This window comes from Schizophyllum commune (assembly GCF_000143185.2).
Source record: "Schizophyllum commune H4-8 unplaced genomic scaffold SCHCOscaffold_2, whole genome shotgun sequence".
NCBI classification, from domain to species: domain Eukaryota; kingdom Fungi; phylum Basidiomycota; class Agaricomycetes; order Agaricales; family Schizophyllaceae; genus Schizophyllum; species Schizophyllum commune.
Genome location: NW_026089539.1, coordinates 3,859,860 through 3,875,761, shown reverse-complemented (window position 1 = coordinate 3,875,761; position 15,902 = coordinate 3,859,860). Strand labels below are relative to the sequence as shown.

At 57.7% G+C, this 15,902-nt stretch overlaps 4 protein-coding genes across 4 annotated transcripts; 2 read left to right on the top strand and 2 right to left on the bottom strand.

Annotated features, from left to right (window-relative positions):
• Positions 1-2,357: 2,357 nt before the first annotated feature.
• Positions 2,358-3,005, bottom strand: SCHCODRAFT_02527584 (uncharacterized protein; the record flags this gene model as incomplete). Its single annotated transcript, XM_003038283.3, has 3 exons — positions 2,358-2,742; positions 2,794-2,880; positions 2,931-3,005. The coding sequence occupies 3 exons, from the start codon at positions 3,003-3,005 to the stop codon at positions 2,413-2,415; spliced, it is 492 nt and encodes a 163-aa protein (XP_003038329.1). The 3' UTR covers positions 2,358-2,412.
• A 273-nt stretch (positions 3,006-3,278) lies between these two features.
• On the bottom strand, positions 3,279-5,945 carry SCHCODRAFT_02564197 (uncharacterized protein). The gene is made up of 6 exons (XM_003038284.2): positions 5,055-5,945; positions 4,599-5,004; positions 4,393-4,548; positions 3,679-4,341; positions 3,517-3,622; positions 3,279-3,467 (listed from the first exon to the last, which is right to left on the bottom strand). The coding sequence occupies exons 1-6, from the start codon at positions 5,908-5,910 to the stop codon at positions 3,444-3,446; spliced, it is 2,211 nt and encodes a 736-aa protein (XP_003038330.1). The 5' UTR covers positions 5,911-5,945; the 3' UTR covers positions 3,279-3,443.
• A 302-nt stretch (positions 5,946-6,247) lies between these two features.
• On the top strand, positions 6,248-10,309 carry SCHCODRAFT_02487235 (WD40 repeat-like protein; the record flags this gene model as incomplete). The annotated part of the gene is made up of 12 exons (XM_003036930.2): positions 6,248-6,463; positions 6,519-6,559; positions 6,608-6,757; positions 6,808-7,004; positions 7,047-7,147; positions 7,197-7,563; positions 7,611-7,684; positions 7,733-8,274; positions 8,325-8,376; positions 8,429-8,852; positions 8,902-9,478; positions 9,532-10,309. 12 exons carry the CDS (start codon positions 6,248-6,250, stop codon positions 10,307-10,309), a joined length of 3,519 nt encoding a protein of 1,172 aa, XP_003036976.2.
• Positions 10,310-11,160: 851 nt separating this feature from the next.
• Positions 11,161-15,728, top strand: SCHCODRAFT_02489955 (uncharacterized protein; the record flags this gene model as incomplete). The annotated part of the gene is made up of 17 exons (XM_003036931.2): positions 11,161-11,376; positions 11,634-11,924; positions 11,971-12,364; positions 12,414-12,510; positions 12,559-12,650; positions 12,701-12,837; positions 12,893-13,004; positions 13,056-13,173; positions 13,223-13,418; positions 13,499-13,672; positions 13,728-13,927; positions 13,988-14,157; positions 14,206-14,305; positions 14,357-14,477; positions 14,530-14,758; positions 14,810-15,172; positions 15,223-15,728. 17 exons carry the CDS (start codon positions 11,161-11,163, stop codon positions 15,726-15,728), a joined length of 3,516 nt encoding a protein of 1,171 aa, XP_003036977.1.
• Positions 15,729-15,902: the final 174 nt, after the last annotated feature.

Sequence of the window (15,902 nt, the reverse complement as noted above, 5' to 3'; positions counted from 1 at the left end):
CGCTCATCGGACTGGGTCCTGAAATTGCCGGCGGTTGAGTTTGCGATCAACTCCGTGCGCTCGGAGAGCACGGGGTATGCACCGTTCTTCCTGAATACTGGTCGCATGCCCCGCGCCATGATCTGGGAGGACGCACCCACGACGGAATATCCCGGGGTGCGGACTTATGCGCGCCGCGTCAAGCAGGCCATCATGCAGGCTCATGACGCAGTGCTCGCCGCGCGTGTCAAGCAGACACGTGATGCCAATCGACGCCGCATCCGCGCGCCTTTTGCCGAGAACGATCTAGTATATGTCTCAACTGCCAACATGAACTTCCCGAAGGGCCGCGTTCGTAAGCTACTTCCCAAGTTCATTGGACCATACCGCATCCTGAAGGATCTAGGCAATGAGGCCTTCCTTCTTGATCTCCCGAAGGAGTTGAAGCAGCGGGGAATACACCCGCGCTTCCACGCGTCTCTATTGAGAATTCATATTCCCAATGATGATCGGCTATTTCCGGGCCGCCTTGAGACTCAGGTGGCCGACTTCGGTGCCTGGGAGAAAGAATGGGCAATTGAGGAGATTGTGGGACATCACGGCAAGGGTGCTGATGCAGTACTCAAGGTGAAGTGGAAGCCAGGCGACATGTCCTGGATCCCGATCAAGAATGTTGCCACCCTCGAGAAGGTCAAGCAGTACCTTGAGGCGCTTGGCGTTGACAAAGCGGGTGATCTCCCGGCTGGATCTGAACCAGACCCCGGGGATATCCAATTGTATGTAGGGAATCTCGAACTCACGATCGAGCCTCGTGTTCCCGATGGCGAGATTCACGACGAATCGGGTAATGGGCTTAGCTGGGATCCCCTTAAAAGGGATGGACAGTCAGTATGCCAAACCAACTCCATTTCCTCTTCCTCTCTCTACATACATACTATGGATACTTCTACCTTACCTCCGCTTCCCAACTCTCCTTCCCCTTCGCCCAACGTCAACCGTGTCGGTACCCGTTCCCACACCAAGGCCAAAACGGCGCCGGCGATCAAAAATGGCAACAAGGCGGACTCGGTCCAACCGATGGATGTCGACCCACCCAGTTCCGAGGCCGCCCCGCCGGCACCCGCGCCCAAGACGATGTCGTCCGTCCTCGACGCCGCCGGCTCTGCCGCCTCCACTCTCATCGACAGCGAGCCGCCTGTCGACACCGCCGCCGCGCTCCGCGCAAAGGAGGCCGCCCGCGCCAAGTACAATGCCGGTATCATCGCCGACCGCATCCGCCAGCAGGAAGCCGCGCGCTCCGACGTCATGAAGCAACCCATCCCGCGCGTCAACGCCGCCGCCGACGCTGGTGCGGATAAGACCGCGCCTCCGTCCGCCGCCGCTGAGACGACGCCCGCCAAGCGCGCCTCCGAGGACGACGGCTTCCTCCTCGGCCGCGCCAAGCCACGTGGCCCGGCCCAATTCGCCCACCGCCGCATCGTTCCCATGACGTGGGAGATCCGCGGACGCCGCCTCGTCATCCCTATCTACGCGCGCAACGACCCTGAAGAATACCTCTTCAGTTACCGCATCCCACTCACCATCCTCGTCGAGTACATGCGCTTCAGCGACGGCATCACTGCTACTGGAATCCGCCACGACGTTGTTGAGGTCCCGTCCGGCTATGCCGAGTTCGTGGAAATCCTCCAGCGCGCCGACTTCGGCAAGCACATGTGCCCGATCGACCTCGCGACCGGCAAAGTCCGACCCATCCCCGACGAGCAGCGCATTGATCGGACCTTCTGGGTGCGTCAGATCCTCGACATCAGCAGCGGAGCGGCCGCGCATCGCTACATGGACGAGGTGGAGGGCAAGGTGCCCGAGCCCACCAACGAGGAGCTCCTCCTTCGTGAGGTGACGGCCATCGAGGCGATGCAGGGGCGCTTGTCGAACGCCCGCCGCCAGCAGGCCTTCGAGGCGAACCGTGCCAAGCGGCGCGAGGGCAAGGGGAACCAGTAGTTACTTACTACTTACTAGAGATCATCAGAACAACGGCTCGAAAGTTACTTACAGAAAAGGTTCGAAATATATACAAAAACAAAGACTCGTTTCTATTCTATACATACGTGCTACTTACTGGTTGCTACTGTACTTACAGAGCGCCTTAGAAGGCGCTGGAGGGGGGTATGTGACGCCTCGGCCTTAGCCGACGCCACGTGCTCTGCCTTCACCCCTCGCGGGGGTATTTCCTTTGGAGTTCCTTGAGGTTCTCCTGGTTTCTTATGACTCGTATATATACTCCGTGACTAGTTATGACTACTTACAGCTGTAGGTATAAAAGGGCCCTCCTCCAAGGGAGGAGGGCAAGGTTTTCAATCGAGACTTCGTTACAGAGTAACCTCGTGGGAATCTTCTTCATCATCTCCGTGAGCCGAGCCCGGCCCGCTCTCCGCGTCACCGTACTCGCCTCACATCCGCACGAAGCGTGTAATTGACCACACTTGCAGAGATGTTGGTAGGTATCGGGTCATGGAATTCGATCGCGGCAAAGCACTCGGAAAACAGGTTGAAGTTCTCTGGGCAGGTTGCGGGGATGTCATCTGGGGAAGCGACCTTCTTGACAGCATCTAGCTGCGAGGGAGAGAAGTTGCTCGTCACACGCGACATGATGTCGGTGGGGGAAGGGGACGCAGAGCCGTTCGTTGCGTCCGCCCATACTAGGGTGAGGGAGCCGTCGAATTGAGAAGATAGAGGGAAGATAGGGTGCGGTTCGCCGATGCCATACTGTGATGAGGGTTGTGAGCAAGAAGTACATAGCGATCGGGAGGCACGCACGTTATTCGTCTTGACCAAGAAGGACTGCGCCACCGCAAGGAAGATCCCATAGGCAATTGGCAGGATGAAAGCGCGAAGGATGTTCAGCTAGAGCTGTCTCAGCAACACGTACCACCATAGCTTTCTGAGCAGCCTACCAATGGATGCTTGCTGAGAACGACCGCGTTCTTCCAGCAGAGTATCGCAAACTGCCTCCAGAAGAGGCCTGCCATGGTGGGGGAAGGGAAGGGCGAGTGCCGCGTCAATCAAGGGCTCGCCGCAAGCTCATTGCCAAGTATTCAGAGTGATACACCGCATAGGCTGTTCAATGACACGGCTAAGCGCCCGTTCGCACGCGGACCGGATCGGTCCGGGTGGCGCGCTGATCAAGACCTGGAAACGTCCCTTGAGACTGCACGCAACCCCCAAGTACGAGCGTGAGGCCTTAGCGAAGCTGAGGGGGAGAATATGGTTGGTCTTTGCCAAGCCAGAGGACAACCAAGAGCCTTCGGAACAAGCCGATGCGGGTCACGTGTAGTCTATGGACTCCGTCTGGCTACAACCTTGCAGGTCCAGCTTACGGACTATCACAGTGTAGTGGCTGCTAGCGGAGAATTTCTTGTCACGCCACACATAGTTCCAGCATGCTTCACTACTCGATCAAAGCCATTCTACGGATGCAGGAATGTTTGAAGCTGAAAGATCAATCAGAACAATCCTCCATGCATGCTGAAGCGAACTCACGTATTCCTCATACACATGTAGCACCTCCCTGAGCTGCTTCCTCGTAATCTCAGCACGGTACAGTATCTCATCGTCTGTCATCTTGCCGTCAAAGTACTGATTGATGCTACACGACGCCCGTCAGCCTCGCACACCCAACTACTCTCAAAGCAAATCACTCACTGCGCAAACCGATGTGCGATATGCTCATTCTTCCCCTCGGACATCGTTGCTAGCCATAGCTGCTGCAACGGCGTTGCCTGACTCGGATCCGTGATGATCGACGCCGCCCCGCCTTCCTCATCCTCTTCGCTCGCCGGGCCCTCCCCGGGCTCGTTGTCCTCGAACACGTCGTCGTCCGCGTCCTCGTCACCCAGCTTCTCCCCGTCGTCCTCCTGGATCACCATTGCGCTCACTCGGCTCTCGCTCGCGCGCATTCGACCCGGAAAGGAGTAGCTGTGTGCCGTCTTTGGGGACAGGGACAACCAAGGTAAGGCAGATGGCCGGCGTAGGGCAGCTATGGGCTTCCCGTGGCCAGCTTTCTCGTCGAGTGCGGCAGGAAGATGAACGCGCTGATGCTTGCGTAGCCTCGCGCGCTCCTTGAGCTCGCGCGTAGCGACGATGCGGATGCGGAGGGAGAGACGGATGAGGAGGCCGCGCTTGAGCATCCAGAGGACGACGTCGTGGTAAATGGGGATGAGATCGCGCGATTGGACGACGGTGGCGTAAAAGTGGTTGTCACTCTGTTTGGAGGGCGCGGTGGAGATGAGGGAGAGGATTTCGGGAAGGGAGGCGACAGAGGGGTCGGTAAATTCTTGTTCGAATTCGGCGGTCAGTTCGGATAGCCTGCAGTGGGAGTCGGCATCAAGCACAATCATACTCCTGAGAAGCACGTACGGCTGCTCAAACTTTGGCGGCAGTGTGAAGACTGTCTTCAAACCAGGGTGCACGACGTCGACGATCTTTGCTCTTCGGTGCTCGACCAGCCAGCGAACAACGGGGTATATCTGCGTATCGAGATCCCAGTCTAGCAGACTAGACATGTCTGCAAGCCTAGGCCATCGTCGTCAGAGTGAGCAAAGTGAGGATGAAAGAATACTCACGACAGCGTGATAGACGCAACCTCGAGGAAGCGGATGAGCCCATCCACCAGTGGCCTATCATTCACACTAACATGCGGCCCCCTTAAGCTCGCGAATGGATCAAATCCATCCTTCTCCAGCAACAAGATGCTCTTCCACGGCGCAAGCGTCTCCAACCTCCACCCATAGCTCATATGCGGGCCCCACATTTCTGCGGCATCCTGCTCCTGCAACTCGTCGACGTCGTCGTCGCTTTCGACTTTGAGAAGGGAGTCGAGATAGGGAGGTAGCTGGAGCTCCATGGGAAGGTCGTGGATGGTGATGTAGGCGATGGTAGAGGTTTTGATGGCGTCGAAGAGGACTTGCATAGCGGGGGCAATGGAGGTTTGCGCTAGTGCCTGAGTCATGTAGGTGGAGAAGTGCTCGCCTTCGCAAGGCATGTGAGCATATGGGCCACTATACAATTGGGGGGCATACCCTTGGCTATACATGACTCTCGTATGCTCATGAGCTGCTCGCACTCCATTTCGACGAAGTTAGACAGCACTTGCTCTCGGAAGAGCACAGCGGTCAGGTTGAAGGCGATCCGCTCGTATATGATGTCAAAGTACTTCCAGACGTTGCCAGAGTTAGAAGACGACGGATCAGGAAGGTCGAGAACGAGTACGACGTGGAAGGACTGCAGCCAGGCGCTCTTCGTCCCAAGGTGCTCGGCGGGGTGCGCATCAGAGGGATCAGCATCGTCGTTCGTCGCCGATGACATTTGCCGGTTCCTCGAGCCGCGCCCGCGGTTGAGTCCCTTCCCGACTTCGGGCTTGAATTTCCACGTCCCATCCGGATAGGCGCAGACGGGATGACCGATGAAAGCCAGCTCGTCGACGATGAGTTCGAACTTCTGATGACACATGGATACGTGAGGGCAGAGCAGGTTGGTCAAGAATTCAGCGTTGTAGCCGAGGATGCGGTCGTACTCCTCATCCTTGTCAGGAGGTGCCGAGAGGTGAGCGCCTTTTGCAGGCGAGGCGCTCGTGCCAGTAGGAATTTCCTTGGACATAGACGCTGTCCGTACCCGGATAGCAGATTTTGGCTTGCTCCAGGTATATTCATCACCATGGACTGTGGCGGTAGAGGTACTCTCGAGCACGTTGGGCTCGAACGCATGGGAAGTGCGCCATGGGTTGTCGAGGTTCGAGATAGGCAAAACCTCTGCCTTGTCCGGCTTGTAACGAGAGAGGCGAGCTGAGGGTATGGGTTTCGCAGGGTATTTGTGTACGAGGGTAGAGCCTGTCGCCGAGGAAGTCACAAGCAAGATGGCCAACAGGGTTTCCGCCATCGCGGCATTTGACAAGGCGCGTGCGGGCTAAGCGTGAGACCGTCCGCCCGGAAAGGCAGGCTTTGTTCCTTTCCTTTTACGTCCATCACGTCCCGCCCGGCTGGGAGGATCGGTCGGCGATTGTCCGGCAGCCTGCCCCTCTTCGAATCTCAGGCGCACACTCACAGGAACAAGCGCTAGCGGAGCTTGCTGACGACTTGGTGCTCTCATGATACCGCACAAGCCCGACACGAATTCGAACGGGAGTCGGTTACGTATTCAAAATCGTGGCTTACCCGATGTTGCATTGGCCAGGAGGACGTCAAGCAGCGTCTTGAGTGCGCGACGTCAGGCCCGCATGCCAGCTGTTCCCGAGAGGCAGGGTTTGGACAGGTCTCCGCCGGCGTCGAGTCCGCTACGACTGCCGGTGGAGGACCTTGATGATACAGACAGCTCAGCCTTGGACGAGGACCACGTGGATGTTGAAGCACCGTCCTCAGCAGAGGAGGGCGCGCACTTCGGTCAGAGCCTTCAGATCGACATGAAGACGCTCGTGGGCGATGCAGTGGGCAATGTAAGCAACCCCTGACAGACACATACTCTCGAGCAGAGACTCACTGTCCGTGCAGATTAGCATCAGCCCATCCTCGAGGGACCTTGTTCTTGCTGCGTACGGCAATGACTATACAATGATAGCCAAACACTGACCATAGAAAAGACGCCGCGGCCTGTTCATCATTGATTTGGAAGCACCGCTTGAAGTACCCCGTTTCCTGCCTCAGGGAGGGACATGGGATGTCGCAGACGTGCAATGGAGCCCTCATACGGCTCGCTCAGAATATATAGTCTCCACTTCTAGCGAGAAACTGTCGGCTCATCCTGCTCTCTACTGCGCTGCTCTTACTGATCTTTCGGTAGGCTAATATGGAATCTCATGTTGCAAGGGAAGACGTCAATACAGCACGTACTGCACTCGCACTACCGTGCTATCACGGATATAAACTGGCACACGAGCGAGTACGACACCGTCATCAGCACCGGCATTGACTCCTGGTTATGGGCGTGGGATCTGCGCCAACCTCGGAAGCCAAGCATAGGTCTTTGCGCTTTTCATGGTCTGTACTTGTCTTATCGCCGTCGACGTTCTTGCTGATGAGGACTTTCAGCGGGCGGAGGGACGCATGTCAAGTGGAATCGCCACGACCCCAACGTCATCGCATCTGCGCACACGAACGAGGTTCTCATCTGGGATCGCAGAGTATGTTCTCTCTCGGTCTTGCTCTGAGTGCGATGTTCAACAGAACCAGAATGGCTCTTTACCAACCGCACGCATACCCGCCCACAGATCGAAAATTTACGGACTAGATTGGTCCCACACTGCACGGAATGAACTCGTCACCTGCTCACTCGACCGCACTATCAAGTTCTGGGATATCAACTGCCTCTCAGACACGCCCGGCGTTCAATCGTCTGAGGCAAAGGCGACTATTCACACCTCGTACCCGGTCTGGCGAGCGAGGAACTTGCCTTTTGGCGAGGGTGTGATGAGCTTGCCTCAGCGAGGGGGGACTGCGCTGGAACTGTACGCGAGGGATAACTTGGAAGAGCCTATCGAAGCGTTTGAAGGCCATACAGATGTTGTCAAGGAGTTCGTGTGGCGCAATGGCGAACAGGGTACGTGTGAATGTGGTATCTTACACGGCGAAGCTGACTTGCTACAGATGACTTCCAGCTTATAACTTGGTCGAAGGATCGTACCCTGCGCTTCTGGCCTGTTGACCATGAAACACTACATGTATGACCTCTCTCCTCCGATGATCAAAGCACGCTAACCTTCACACAGCGCGTCGGTCATGTATTTGGCGAGAACAGGGGTCGCACAGGCAAGCGCCCCTCGCTCGACGTCCAAAGCTACCGGGACGTCACCTTCCGCGGCCCCACCGAGACCACACCGCAATCCATGCTCTCTGCCCCCATCGGCAACCGCTCCATCCTCGCCGAAGTGCGAGCCCTCCCGCCCAGCATGACCACCACCTCCGCTCCAGTGGTCCTCGGTGGTGGCGCGGAGAAACCCACCAGCGCCCACGGACGCATCTCCAACACGCGCCACGTTCCCATCCCCCACACCATCGCGAGCCTGAAGAAGACGGGGACGATGAGCAAGGGGAGCGTGACGGGGAAGTCGGTCGCGACGCAGATGGATGCGTTCACTTGGCTGTCGAAGGTGCGGGTGGGTGGGAGGAGGGGGAGTAGTTCGGGGCGGGGGAGCGATGTGAGCCCGAGTGGGTCTCAGTCGAGGCCGGCGTCGGCGGTGAGGGGGAGGAGTATCAATCGGATCGAGAGCGATAGCGAGGACGAGAAGGAGGAGCAGTCGCTGGCGGATGAGTGAGTTGTGTGTTTGCCTACGTGGAATGAATGCTTACGAACTTCGACAGGATCCTGTCCGTCGTCAAGAAGCTGGCAGAGCACAAAATTAAGCTGGAGAAGGTGACCACAAATGTTTACCCGTTTCCAGCATCTACTGACGAAGCTGATGTAGGCCGACCTGACTAAGAAGCGCACCTGCACTCTAGGCTTGCACGGCCCTTGGGGCGAGAAGTCGTCTGTCTTTCTCCGTGTCACCTTCACCTTTCCGAAGGACTACCCACACGCCCAACATCCGGGCGGCACCCCAAGCGTTGAAGTCGAGCGCAGTCCTTTGATCTCGATGAAGGACTACGTTTTCATCCTCCGCCGCTTGCGGACAATCCGACAGCACCGGAGACCTTGCCTAGAGGCTTGTTTGCGCTTCCTCCTGTTCGCCAGGGAGGACGAGCATGCTCGGGGGCCACTGTATCCTGACTCGGAATCGTCGTCAGATGAGGACGAAGCTGGGAAGTCGAGGGATGTGACGGTATCTTTGTTGCGGAACAATAAGAACCTGACAGAGCCGAGGACACTGCAGGGCGCTTTCGGGCCCAATGGTAAGTTTCAAGCTGCCCCGCTATCCCGTGTAGCTGACTAGTCATGTAGGAGAGCTCGTCTGCTTCTTCCGCGCGCCTCCCCGCATCGTCCGCACCCTCATGCCCGACGTCTCCGGCTCCCCCGACGAGACAGGAAAGGTCACTCCAAAGCTCTTCAAGCACCCCGCCCTCATCTTCGACGCCGTCGACCGCCTGGGCAGCTTCACCCCCGAGCGACCCAGTAAGCCCTACCCCCGCCGGCCTGGTCGGGGGGAGGCCGACAACATTGCGCGCATCATGACGAACCTGCTCACTTTCTCCCCCTTACAATACCGCCCCGAGCTCGCGTCGCACGCCGAGGACCAGCCACAGAGCTATGTGCTGCCGATGCGGCGGAGCACGATCGCGGTGACGAACACAATGGGGCTGGCGGGGCCGGAGAGGAAGGTGGCGGTGGATTATGTGTTTTTGGGAGACTCGTTGGAGGATGTGTGTAGAGCGAATGCGGAGGCGGCGAGGGTGCATGGGAGGTATGATCATCAGAGGGTGTTTGAGGCGCTTGCGGCGTTGTTTCCGGCGTTGGAAGACGAGAATGGACCGCATAGGTATAAGAAGATGAGCGCGGCGCAGCAGGTAGTGATGAAGTAGTGAGTCCGGATTGCTTGCTGGCTCTTATCGTTGCTAATATTGGGTTTCTCAGCTTCGAAGATTTCTGCGTTGCGAAAGACGTGCAAATGCTGGGGATGCTGTCGTCTGTCATCCTCCAGGCATTCGACCATCACCAGCTCGGGGCAATACAGCCGAAATCCCCAGTGACCGCTATGCACACTCGTCGCTCAACCCCTCTGTCGGCCAACGTTGCCAATCTGGACTACTTTACCACCCGACGTTCGCGTACGAGTCCTCACTCTCCACCTTGGCATCGGTCCGGGAACGATTCCCCTTCGCGCAATTTCATCAACGCTGCGATTTCCTCCTCCAACTCATCTCGTGGCTCATGGTCCAGTCTCTTCAATACTGGCACAATGCGGCAGTACCTTGCAGGCGTGCAAGATACCCTCCGCGAAGGCCTCGCCACCCCTTCGACCGACACCCTCCCACCTACGCCCAAACTTCCGCCCACGCCTACCACACCCTTAACTCCTCGACCAACAATCCCCGTCCCAACTAGCAAAGTACTTCGCGGGCCCGACTCGCCCATCCCTCGAGCTCGGAGGCCACGGCAGAACTCGATCCTCGCCCCACTGAACGAGCCGATGTCGAAGTCTTGGAACGAGTCGTTCTTCGGGTCGAATCCAGGACCTTCACCGCCGGTAGTGCAGTCCTCATACTCGTCGGCGGGGTCTGGGAATAACAGGGTAGGGCAGCGCTCGAGGCGGCCGACGTTCTCGAGGGTGCCGCCGCCGAAGACGATAACGACGGTGACGGAGAAGCGGTTGGTGTTCAAGGAGGAGATGATGCTGGCGGAGGGGAGGTGAGTTAGGACATCGAGCGGGAAGGATTGGAGGTGCTGACTCTGCGTAGCGAGCCGTTCACCCGAGAGCAGATTCTCCAGTTTCACGCTCATATTCAGGCGTACGCAGAGATCCTGTATCGCTGGCAGCTGCTGGAGAAGAGGCTGGAGCTTCTCAAGTCTGTCCCACCGCGAAGGAATGGGCTAACAGATCCCGTACAGCACAGGATGGGTATGTCACTACTGTCTATTGCTTGCACTGAACCTTGGTCTGACTGTTGCGCAGGTCTCATCCGACAATGCACACGCTGTCCGAACCAGTTCCCGTTCGAGGTCGGGCGCAACAAGTTCTGCCCCTACTGTTCGAATCCGAAAATCCTTCCTTCGTGTACTATATGCCGTCTGCCCGTCAAAGGTACGTTCACTCTGTGCGCTCTTCGGAGCAGGATTCTCTGATGCTACATCCGCAGGGCTATCGAAAAGCTGTCTTCGTTGCATGCACGTCAGCCATATATCTTGTTGGAAGAAGTTGGACGTGCCAATCTGTCCGAGCGGATGTGGATGTTTATGCTCGTCCTCGGAGACCGGGGTCTTCCTCCCTGGTGGCAGACTTCCGATTGCCCCTCCAGGTTCTGCTGTGCTCCCTCTTGCCGCGTAGCTGTGTACTGTATATCCCTGCATTTAGTGTATATTTCTATGTATTATTTCATCTTGCGTCGTGAATCCCGCCAGTGATGTCCCCGCTGTGTTTGTTCGGATTGATGCCGAGGCCCTGTTTGGTCGCGGTCATTGTTGACTTCTTGCCACATACGCGTCGAACGCGAACACGACACGGGGCCCGTTCTTTGTCTCCTGCGTCCATGAGGCTGTAACACGATGAGCCAAGAGCCAGTAGTCGGAAGCATTGTCGAAATCCCTGTCGGCCGCGGCGTCGTACGCTTCACTGGCGCTACCTCCTTCTCTCCCGGCAAATGGGTCGGCGTGCAGCTCTACGATGCCAAGGGCAAGAACGATGGCTCCGTGCAAGGGGTTCAGTACTTCACCTGCCCGATGAACTATGGCGTCTTCGTGCGCCCTAGCCAGGTGAAGGCGGTACTCGGGATGGAGCCAAAGGAGCCAAGGGAGAATGGGACCCCAGTGCGTGCGCTGAAGACTGGACGCGCATACATGCTCACATCGCATAGGGCAGAGTACCAATGTCAAGGCCGGTACTGGGGCACCAGCGAACGCCGAGCTCGTCGAGCTTACTACGATCGAACTCGATGCACCGGTCCACCGCATCTACGAGCAACTCCCCGCGATCCAGCAGCCCCGCTAAGGTATCGCCAAAGCCAGCATCGCCAGTGAAGACCTCGAGACTTGGTCCAGGATCGCCCGCGAAGCGCGCGTCCATATCCTTGCAGCCACGCAAGTCTCTGTCCTTGAAGCAGTCGCCTCCCGGGCACGAGCCAAGTCTGTCGCGGGAGCCGTCTGGTTCAAGAAGACCGCCTGCGTCGCCAGTACTGTCTCGACATCAGACGTCTTCACCTTTGATAACACAAACTCCTCTCCTTGCCACGACACCACCGCGAACGCCATCACCACCAATACCAACCATCAGACCCGGTTCGCGCTCAAGTTCGCCCATAAACAATGCTACAGTGCGTACATCGCTTGCCATCATACACGGCACTGACTCTTGCGCAGCCCCCACAACCCCCACCCGACGACACCGAACTGCAAGAGCTACGCGCCAAACTCCGCGTCCTCGAAGCCAAGCGCGGCGACGACTCCCGCCACATCCGCGAGCTCGAAACCCGCCTAGCCGAGGCCGAGTCCTTCGTTGCCCTTCGCCCCAAGCTCCAGGCCAAGCTCAATCAGCTCCAGACCGAGCTCATCGAGACGCGACGCGAGCTTGCTGACGCGCAGCAGCTGTCCCAACTCAATGAGGGCCGAAATGTGGATAATCAGGAGCAGCTGGAGATGGCGATGTTGGATAAGGAGATGGCGGAAGAGCGGGCGGAGCTGGCGGAGGCTGAGCTGGAGGAGGTGCGGGAGAGGCTGGCGGCGGTGGAGGTGGAGTTGACGGTGAGGAGAGAAGGTATGTGTGTGTAAGCAACGGAGGTCGTTCATGGCTAACAAGGATATAGAGAATGGCGATGCCATTGATACCGAGGCCGGCAAAGATACCCTCGCATTCATCCAACTAGAGAAGCAGAACGAACGGCTGAAGGAGGCGCTCATCAGGTACGCCGTTCTCCCCCTTCCCGCACGCGCACTGCTAAGAGCGTCCAGATTGCGGGACGTGACGCAGGAAACCGATCAGGAGCAGCGTAAGCGACTCGCTGAACTGGAGAAGGACCTCGCCGGGTTTGAAGAGCTGCAGAGTACGTTGTGTGCGCATATATTCCAGAATACGATCCCTGACCCATCCCAGCCTCATACGAAACCACCCTCATCCAACTCACGAACGCCGAGATTCAGGTCGAGGACCTGAAGATGCAGCTCGACGACGCGCTCGGGGCGGAAGAGATGCTCGTAAAGTTGACGGAGAGGAATTTGGAGCTGGGCGAGGTGAGTATATGCGTGGTCATTGTTACTCGAAGGACGGGGCTAATAGGCAACATAGAAAATCGAAGACATGCGCATCACCATTGAGGATCTCGAGGCTCTGAAGGAGCTCAACGACGAGCTGGAGGAGAACCATGTTGAGACTGAGAAGGCGCTCAATGAGGATCTTGGTTAGTACCTTTCATTCGAGATGGGCACCCATCATACTGATGGTCTGACAGAGAAGCGCGACATGGAGATCCAGGAGCTCAAGCGCGAGGTCGAGCGCTACGAGGAAGCGTGCCAGGATCTGGAGGGCACGATCTCCCAGTTTAGGGAGCTCGTGCTCAACTTGCAATCGTATGTCGCTCAATATTTGTTCCTCTCCTCGTCTGACTGCATCAACCAGCGAACTCGACACCCTCCGCACCCAGACTCAGACCGCGCAGGACGAATCCGCGAATGCCGCTTCCCAGACCGCCGCGGTCATGTCGCTCAACATGAAGTTGCAGTCTTCTGCGTCGAAGAACCAGGCCAAGCATATCGAGCTGGAGATTAAGAGGCTGGAGGCAAGGGAGTCAAAGGAGTTGTTGGAGATTGTGCAGGTGCGCTACTTTCCACTTCCCTTCCTACATATTCCCTTTAGACATATCACAAGTTCAGCGCGTACTCATTGCTCGCGTAGCCCTTCCTCCCGCAGCTCTACGTCGAGCAGGACAGCTTGTCGATCAGCTGCTACTTGTTCTTCCTCCGCCTGTCGTACAAGGCCGACCTGGTCAGCTCCGTTACCGCCCAAGCTCACGGTCTGCCCGATTCCCTTCACGGTACCGTTTCGGATGTGCTCGTCGGCGTTTGCGAGGTGCGTCCCTCCCCTCATCGTCCGGTGTATCGCGCTAAGCACGTCCATGTCATAGATGCGCGGCCGCCTTTCCGCCCTATCCATCCTCTGCCGGCGCTTCGCGGCCATCATGCGCTGCTGTGACGTCGAGACCTTCCTCAATATCGGTAGGATATTCCCGGATATCGCGCCCATGGAGAAGCGTTTGGACATGCATGTTGATCTCCTTCGCCGCGATGAGTTCAGGGTGCGGGAGTGTGTGAGCGATATCCTGAAGTGCGTATTGTATCGCTTGTCAAGTCGGAATGCGGGCGAGACTGATGCGGACCCTCATAGGATGCAGGCGCAGTTCGACCACCTTGCGGAGACGTACTTTGAGGGCTTCCCGCACGATTTGGGCGAGCGGCAATTAGGCTATGTGTCCTTGTTTGATCACGATCTGGATATGTTCCTTGGGTCCATGGGTCTGATCAAGACGACTGTGAATGCAGTTTTGAAGGATGATGGTATGTTGGTGCGGCCAGGCTTCAGAGCGTCGCTCACTTCGTTGGCAGAGATCACTTTCGACATGGGCGGGTACGACATCGATGCGGAGCTCTTCACGCCGATGCAGAAGCTGCTTGACCAGATTAAGCCTGCGAAGAACACTGCGAGGTAGGCGCAGCCGTTTCAGTCCTTCGAAAGTGTATGTTGACCACCATGCAGGAAACTGGTCAAGCGCTTCGAGGACCTGACGCAGGACTCTAACGCAGTCAAGTCGGCATTCGAGCCACGCTTGAAGGTTCTGAGTAACTCAGTTCCAGAGCTCGTCAACTTCGGCTTCGCAGTGCGTGTCCTTCCTATATGCATCCTCCGAATAGACGTTGAACCCTTAGCAGCTGGCGCAGCAAATCATGCCCCATCTGAAGGACGCTCAGGCCGGCAAGTCTCCCTTCCAGTTGACGACGATCATTGGCTTCGTCAAGCAGTCTGCGACGTCCACGGCTGCGAAGGGTCTTAAGCCGGGCGTGTCTGTCTGGGATGCGCTGGCCGAGCCTATCACGCAACTGGTGCAAGAGTCGTCAAACCTGCTCACGGAGATTTCTGAGCCCAGCGTCGTCACGAAGGGTATGCACGTTGTAGCTTGATGGAGCCCACCAGCTTATCAACCTCTCATAGTCACTGGCATCGCCCCTTGGATCACCCGCGTCGAGCAGATCAAGGCCAGCCTCGCCGTTAACGTCGAAGCAGACCGCAAGCTCGCACAGGTCTCGGACGAGATGCAGGGCCTCGTACGCAACATCAAGGCGAAGGACCAGCACATCCAGGAGGCCGCGGTCAAGATCGAGCTCATGGAGCGTCGCATGGAGGCGGCGAAACGGCAGGCGGACATGGTCGTCGACCTCGAGGCGGAGCTTGCGAAGGCGCGGAAGGAGAAGCAGGCGTATGATGAGGCGATGGAGCAGCTGCAGACGGATTTGGATGCGCTTGAGCAGGAGAACGCGAAGTTGAAGGCGCAGACGGCGGCTGGGGAGCGGCAAGGTGGGTTCTGTTCTGGGTCTCAGTGTAGGGCTGAGCTAACCTTTTCGTAGCGTCGGGTCCTCAGCAACCGGAAATGGAGAGCGTGCCCGTCGAAGGCAGCCTCGAGACGTCCTACCTCCTGGAGCAGGTCGACGCCCTTCGCGGCACCGTCCGCTTCCTGCGCACCGAGAACTCGTTCCTCAAGGGCCAAGACCTACTCCGCGAGATCGAGGCTCTTCCTCAGCTCGACTCCGTCAGCCGCATGTCGACTCCTCCCTTGGACCCCTCGAGCTCTTCGGACGAAGACTCTGACGACGACTATCCGCGTACGCCGCCAACTATGCGGTCCCTGGCCGTGGAGACGAAGCTGTTATACCGCGATGTGATCAAGTTCTCGTCCTCGCCACGCGTCGTCGACCTGTCGAAGCTGAACGCGCGGCGGACGGAGGCGAAGACCGGGCGTGTGTGGCTGCCGAGGAAGGAGACGCCCGCGTACCACATCATGGAACGCAAGCGCGAAGCGGAGGCGCTCAGTAGACGTGTGCGCGGCCTTTTGGAGCGCGCAAGCGGAATATAGTCCATGCTATGCTTTTCTGTTTCGTTCTCTCCCCTCAATATCTCTACGCGTACGTGCAGTGCTTGCCGTACGCTTGCTTGTTGTCGCTCATGTGTCACCAGCATTTGCTCCACAACGTATACCACCTCTAATACCGGCCAGTCACTCGTTTATCTTCATGCTATCACGGTATTT

What these genes read in the sequence shown, in the direction of transcription:
- SCHCODRAFT_02564197 (XM_003038284.2), bottom strand. Translation starts at nt 5,910, where the DNA reads ATGGCGGAAACCCTGTTGGCCATCTTGCTTGTGACTTCCTCGGCGACA. An exon ending in AGAGTCATGTATAGCCAAGG is followed by an intron (nt 5,005 to 5,054) that starts GTATGCCCCCCA and finishes TGCCTTGCGAAG; the next exon opens with GCGAGCACTTCTCCACCTAC. An exon ending in CCGCCAAAGTTTGAGCAGCC is followed by an intron (nt 4,342 to 4,392) that starts GTACGTGCTTCT and finishes CTCCCACTGCAG; the next exon opens with GCTATCCGAACTGACCGCCG.